General features: G+C 61.2%; 1 protein-coding gene across 1 annotated transcript in view; it reads right to left on the bottom strand.

Moving 5' to 3' along the window:
• Nucleotides 1–5,977, bottom strand: part of SUPT16H (SPT16 homolog, facilitates chromatin remodeling subunit) — a 12,709-nt gene extending 6,732 nt beyond the window's left edge. Inside the window, exons 1-13 of the mRNA XM_026660943.1 lie at nucleotides 5,951–5,977; nucleotides 5,037–5,186; nucleotides 4,695–4,865; nucleotides 3,932–4,084; nucleotides 3,627–3,773; nucleotides 3,222–3,373; nucleotides 2,736–2,908; nucleotides 2,449–2,539; nucleotides 2,042–2,115; nucleotides 1,602–1,714; nucleotides 1,247–1,312; nucleotides 757–855; nucleotides 430–545 (exon numbers count right to left, since the gene is read on the bottom strand). Coding sequence (XP_026516728.1) covers nucleotides 430–545; nucleotides 757–855; nucleotides 1,247–1,312; nucleotides 1,602–1,714; nucleotides 2,042–2,115; nucleotides 2,449–2,539; nucleotides 2,736–2,908; nucleotides 3,222–3,373; nucleotides 3,627–3,773; nucleotides 3,932–4,084; nucleotides 4,695–4,865; nucleotides 5,037–5,186; nucleotides 5,951–5,977 — 1,532 coding nt within the window. The remainder of the gene's footprint in view (nucleotides 1–429; nucleotides 546–756; nucleotides 856–1,246; nucleotides 1,313–1,601; nucleotides 1,715–2,041; nucleotides 2,116–2,448; nucleotides 2,540–2,735; nucleotides 2,909–3,221; nucleotides 3,374–3,626; nucleotides 3,774–3,931; nucleotides 4,085–4,694; nucleotides 4,866–5,036; nucleotides 5,187–5,950) is intronic.
• Nucleotides 5,978–6,745: the final 768 nt, after the last annotated feature.

Here is a 6,745-nt window from a genome sequence, read left to right as displayed (position 1 = left end):
CGATATCCAGCAGGCACACACAGCCTCCCTCCGAAACACGGCACAGCCCCCAGATAACCAGCAGGCACACACAGCCTCCCTCCGGAACACAGCACAGCCCCCCGGGCCCCCAGATATCCAGCAGGCACACACAGCCTCCTCTGAAACACGGCACAGCGCTCCTCGTCCGGCACCACATCTCCAAGGAACCGCAGATCACCCACAGATACAGCGCTCAGCCAGCCCCCCCCCCCCCTCCCCCACCCCCCCCCCCCCCCCCCCCCGCCCGCACCCCCCCCCCCTCCCCCCCCCCCACCCCCCCCCCCCCCAAGGCCTCCTCCACTTCTGGATCCACTCCCTTTTGGATCCACTCCCTGCCCCTCGGGGCTCCCCTCCCACTCACTTCTAGAGTCACTGCCCTCCCTGCCCCCCGAGTTCCCCCCCACTCACTTCTGGATCTGCTGCTCGCCCTTCTGCTCCGTCAGCCGCCGCTTGGCCTCCTCGTTGAGCTGCATGGCCAGCTCTTTCTGGTGGGCTCGACGCTTCTCCTCCGCCGTCAGCTCATTCTGGGGGGAGCAGGAATGCGAGTGAGGCCCAGACCCCAGCTCAGCAGCCCAGCCACCGCCCTGCCCTGAGCCAGCCCGCAGCCATAAGGACGACTCATCCCCAGCCCCTCCCTTGTGGGAAATTAGCCCCCCTAGCCCCCTCTGAGCCGCAGGACCCCCTGAAAGGTGTCCCATGTCCGGCCCAGCTCCCATGGCAGGAGGGGAACCGCACCCGCGTCCGCTCCGTCAGCAGCGCTGCTGCTCTGGAGCTGCGCCCCAGCAGGTCTTCAGCCTCGTCCTTCTCCTCCTCTTCCTCCTCCTCGTCTTCGTTCTGTGGGAGACGGACAGAATGGTCAGAACTGCTGCCCCCACCCTTTACACCTCTGCCCCAAAGTTGCCCCGCACCCTCCATCCTCCACCCCCTGGAAGGGACGTGCTTGGAACTACGCTGGGGATGTTCGCTGCCTTGTATTCTGCAGAACATCAGACCAGAGGGTTGTAATGGTCCCTTCTGCCTTGGGAACCTACAAATCTATGAAATTTTGCCACTTTGTCCCGCAACGTCTCCCCAGTCCCACTCCCACCCAGCACCTTGGGGACCTTCTGTCATCCCCTCCCCTCGTCCACGCAGAACTCACTGCCCCCGAAGCATGGGAGACCCCCATGCCCTGCTCTGATATCGGGTCTGCCTCCCCCCACCTCTCCCACACCCCCAGCCTTACCTTGAGGAAGATGCCAACGTTCTTGACCTTCTTCTTAACAGAGGTGAGGATGGTGGCCGGGCCGTCCTTGGAGAGTAAAGAGAGAGTCAGAGGGGGGAGCAGATGGCAGCCCATAAACCCACATGGGGGCAGAGACACAGAAAATACTCACCCTGTATGCCCCCCATGCACCAGCAGTGCCCCCCAAATAGCCCTGTGCGCCCCCCCACCCCCACCAGCACAGTGCCCCCCAAATAACCCTCCGGCCCCACCCCCCACACCCACCAGCATAGTGCCCCCCAAATAACCTTGCGACCCCTCCCCCACCTCATCCACTAGCACGGTGCTCCCCAAATAACCTTGCGACCCCACCCACCTCATCCACCAGCACGGTGTCCCCAATGAACAGTGCATATGTTCGCTCCTCTGGTTTCTTCCCCTCCTTGTTGGTCAGGTCGGAGAAGCCCACGTTGATGCTGAATACCATCCCTGCCAGCCAGATGGGAAAGGGGGTGACACGGCTCAGAGAGGTCCAGGCTGGGGTGGCAGGGCCCGGGGGACATGCAGGGAGGGCAGCTGTCGCCAACCAGTCCACATGCACAGGGAGCAAGGCGCACGGAGCTATCCCCTCCCCTCATAGGCTTTAGGGAGAAGGGCTGCATGGGGTGGGGAGGGGGGAGGGGGGGCTGCAGGGCCTGGGTACCTGACTGTGAGGACAAGGGGGTTTCTTCTCATAACTGAGCTGGCTCTGAGGGCATGGGGATGCGATGGCATCAGCGGGAAGGGATCTGTGTGTGTGTGTGGGGGGGGTCTCACCTTTCTTGAGCCGGTGCTGGTTCTTGCTGTTGATGACGAGGGAACCCTCTCTGAACTCGATGCCCATGGCAAATCTGGGAAGAATCCAGCGGGCAGTTGCGTTACCCATAGCCACCCTCTGGCCCCGGCAATGCTCCCCGCCCCACAAACCCGGCGCATGTCCCTGCCCTACACTAGGCTTGGCAGGGATTGCAGGCACCACTCCAGCAGGAGCCTGGCGCCTCGCCCCTAAGCCAGGCTGAGCTGTGCAGGCCCTGGGCGCATGGGGGCTGGGCTGCAGCTGGAACCCAGATCAGGGTTCTCTTCCCCTAGGTTCTGGGTGCTCATGCTCAGCAGACTCAGGGGGCAGTGCAGGGTGTGCGGTGCATGTGGGTTTGTGTAGTGGGGGTTGGGAGGCGGTTTCTTACCCCAGGTTCTTGGTGATCTTGTTTAACAGCTCTGGCTTCTGCTTCTTCACCACATCCATGACAGCAGCATAGACCTCGCACAGCTTCACGCCTGGGGGAGTCTCAGCATGAGCACCAGGCAGCGCGATGTCCTCCCCTTCCCTCCCACGTGGGCCAGGGCAGCATCATGCGCCGCCCCCCTCCACCGGGGCGGGACAGTGAGACATCCTCCACCGCCCGCCCCTCCACCCATCAGACAGCATGACCCCCCCCCCCCACTTCCCCAGCACCCCCCCACCCCTACTCACCATGCCGCAGCTCCTTGAGCAGCTCCTCCTGCAGCTGCAGCAGAAAGGTGTAGTTGTCCTGCACCTCCTGGGGTGGGTCCACCATAAGTGTCCGCACCAGGTTGGAGCAATAGGATTTGTAGCGGATGCCCATGGCGCAGGTGATGGCCCCGAAGTGCATGTGGTTCTTGTCGCTGGGGGATGGACAGAGAGAGGCGGATTTCGGGGGGGCGCTAGTCATGGGCTGGGCGTGGGGTGTCTGGGGGCTGAGCCAGGAGTCCCTGGAGCTTGGAAAAGGCAGGGCCAGAAAGACCAACCCAACCCCCCCGACTCCTCTCTAGAGACTGTTCCCTTTCAGCCAACAAGTCTCCAGAATTGGGCGGTTCTGGGGCAAGCAAGGCCTGGCCCTGGCCCTCATCTGCCCGCTCAGCAGCGGTAGGGGTGGGATGGCTGCCTGACGCTTGTACTGGGGTGGAGGAGAGGGCTAGGAGCCCTGCGGGCACTGACCTGACAACGCTGAACTTGAGGTTGTAGTTGCCGCCGCTCTGGATGATGGGGGGATAGCACATCTCCACCGTGGAGGGGTCAGCCCCTGACAGGTACTTCTTCTCCTCGATGGCCTTCTCCACTGACTCTGCCAGCTTGCTGTGCCGCACTTTCTGTGGGGCCATGGAGACTTGGAGTAGGAACAGCCAGACGGACCGCAGGATTCGCCAGCATCCCAGGCCCAGAACCAATTCAACTCTCAGTCGTGGCTCACCCCCTACCCGCCCACCCCCCCCCCCCCCCCCCCCCCCCCCCCCCCCCCCCCGCCCCCCCCCCCCCCCCCAGCCGCAGCTCACCCCATACCAGCCCCCATGTCCCAGGCACAGCTCACCCCACCGCACCTCTGGGACCTCCCTACTCTCTCACCTCATCAGCGTCAACAATCTCCATGACCCGCTCCTTGAAGAATTTGTTAAAGACCTCAGAGGTGATGGCAGCCGCTTTGCGCATCAGGTTCAGTTCCCCATCCTCCTTCACTGCAATAGTGTAGGCCACAACTGCGCTGATATCGACCTGCTCCAGAGACAGGGAGGGAGTGAGGGGGGCAGGTAGGGCTCCCCACATCCCTGCCTCAGCGTAAGGCCACAACCGCACTGATATCCACCTGCAGAACCAGAGACGGGGGAAGGGAGGGGAACGATCTCCCCCACCCATCCTGCCCCCCAGCTCACCTTCTCGAACCCTTCCTTGCTGAGGCAGTCATTCCAGCTCTTCATGAACTCCCCGGGGAACTTGTCCTTGCTGAAGACCCCGATGCGCTTCCCGTTCTTGCTGCCCTTCAGCGCCTCGATCATCTTCTCAAAGTTCCCCTTGTTGCTCTCGTTCTACAGGGGGCAGGGGCAGGATTAGTCCCCCGAGACGGGGGAGTGGCATTAGGGAGGCGGCAGGTTGCATCACCAGAGCCCGTTTGCTACCCCCAGTCCTTCACCCTGCCTCACCAAGCAAGCCATGAGCGCAAGGCCCTCATCAGCTCTCCCTCCAGCCCAGGCCACCACACCATCAATATCCCCCAATTACTCCATAAGCAGCAACCTCAACCTCCTCCTAGCCCAGTGTGCACAGCCTTCAACTTCCCCAGACTCCCATGGGCTCAACCTTCCCGTAACTTTCAATGGGTGCAGCACAGCGCCCTCATATTCATTCCACAACTCTCCACCCCTCAGCATGCACCACCCCAGCCCGGTCCTGACACCCCGCCGCGCAGCACCCCCAGCCAGCCGCGCAGCGCCCCCGGCCAGCCCGGTCTGGCCACCCCGCTGCGCAGCACCCCCAGCCATGCCCAGCCTGGTCCGGACACCTTGCCGCGCAGCGCCCCCGGCCACGCCCAGCCCGGTCCGGCCACCCGGCCACGCAGCGCCCCCGGCCACGCCCAGCCCGGACACCTCGCCATGCAGCGCCCCCGGCCCCCTGCCTGGCCGCGCCCAACACACTCGCCTTCTCCCGCACGAGCAGCGTGATGGCCGGCACGCCATTGGCATTCTCGCTGCCTTTGCTGTTGGCAATCTGCTTCAGGAACTCCACCTTCTTCTTGCTGGCCATGAACAGGATCTTGTCCTCGCAGAAAACCATGATGGTGTCGGTGAGCTCATAGCCAAAGAGCCACGTCTGCGGGAAGGGGAGCCGTGAGGGAAAGGAGTCACTCCCTCCTTTCCCCATGGCTCCCCATCAAAGACTCCCCCCCACTCCCCGTGAGTGCTACCCCAACCTCCCCTCTGCTCAGCGCTTTCCTCGTTCCCAGCCTCAACAGCATCCTCCACAGATTTCCCTCCTACTGACCTGCAGGGCAGTGGACTTGGCATAGACAATCTCCTCGTCCACCCCCACCGAGACCACGATGGCGTCGACATTGGCATAGTCATCTTCTCCCTTCTGCAAGGGAAGCAGAGGGAAATGAGGGCTGGGGTCTCTCCCCCAAACCGTGTCATGCTAATCAGAAAGGCTCATTTGACCTCTCTGGGCTCTCAATGACCTGTAGCCTCTGAGGGGCAGCCCAGGGCTTCGAGGGGTAGTGAACAATCGTAATGTTGTGATACGAACCTGGAGGGTTCTCAGAAAGGACAGAGCAGAAACCGAAGGGGAAGGTTGTGGACGGGCAATGAGGAAGGAAGAGCGGTTAGCAGAGATGAATGAGAAAGGATACAACAGCTGACTACAAAATTGGACAGAGAAGACTGTTTAGCCTAAGGGAGTTAGGGACCCAACCTGCAAATCAATGACTGATGGGCACCTAACTCCCTTTGAATATCCTAGCCTCTCACTTGGGCAGAGATGGCCTAAGTTACCTGAGAGATTTGGATACCCTACTCCCATCAAAGTGAACAGAACTGGCACCCAAATCCCCTAGGCACATTAGAAAAGCTAAAACTCATGGCACATTTCTAGGTTCTGGGTAGCAGAGAAAAGCCTGGGAATGTGACTCACGTGCTACCCAAAGACCTAGAAACCAAACAGCAAAAAAACAAAAACAAGACACTAAAGTTCATTTAAAAAACAAATCACCATTTTAGGGCCATCTCGTGATTTTGGAACATTGGGGGCTGGCAAAAGAGCCCAAAGAATCAGCTCACCACTAACAACCCCTGGGCCCCCCAAATCAAGGTGGGAGCTTCTAGCAGTCCAAAGTATTTATCCAGACCCCATTCCTGTAGTATCCGAGCGTGTCGCAATCAAACATATTTATGCCCATGTACCTCTGCGGAGTAGGGCAGCGTCCCCATTGTACTGGGAGGCTAAGGGACTGGTCCAAGCTCTCTCAGAGAGTCGGTGGCAGAGCAGGAAGTTGAGCCCAGCCCCCCAGAGTCTCAGGCACCCTTTGATCTTAACACAGCTCCGGTGGCTGCTCCACCTTCAGTTCTGTACTTAGATCACAAAAGACATGGGGAGGCCTCTTCTGTGCAGCAGCTAGCGCGATGGTGCCCCAGTTCCCTACTAGAGACTGCTACATGTGCAATAAACACGGGGGGTGGGGGGGCTGCAGAGGCAACAGAGCTCAGAGCTGGGCACGTCACCACTAGCAGCCAGCGGGACTCCTCATGGGTAGGGAGCTCATTGCAGCATGGTACCTCTCTATGGCAAATGAGAGCATTATGTGGGGTGGGAAAAGAGAACCCCTACACTCCATAATGGCCCTTCACCACTACCAGTGCCGAAGTCCCCCTGCCACGGGGAGCCCTTGGGGCCAATTCTGAGCAGCGACCCCCGCCCCCAGATGCGCTGCCTTGCTCCCAGGCTGGAAACAGGAAAACAAAGTTAGGAGACAACCTGTGGGTGAGGGAGAAGTTAGGGCCCCCCGGATGTTGGGGTGGGTGGGCCAGGGTGTGTCTCGCCCTTCTGAACCGAGGGGACTGTGCTGGGGGGCCCAGGCCTAGCCCCAGCCAGCGGGGGGAGGTCGCTCCCTGAGAGGAAGAACTAGGGGGTTCTCTCGATCCTGGGGGCATCGGAGCTGCACCTGGGGATCTCTGGGGGCTGGGCCTTGGCCCGGGGGG

The sequence above is a fragment of the Terrapene carolina genome, unplaced genomic scaffold, assembly GCF_002925995.2.
Source record: "Terrapene carolina triunguis isolate 2854851 unplaced genomic scaffold, T_m_triunguis-2.0 Scaffold868, whole genome shotgun sequence".
NCBI classification, from domain to species: Eukaryota; Metazoa; Chordata; order Testudines; family Emydidae; genus Terrapene; species Terrapene triunguis.
Note: the sequence above shows the minus strand (reverse complement) of the source record. Positions and strands in the feature narration are given on the sequence as shown.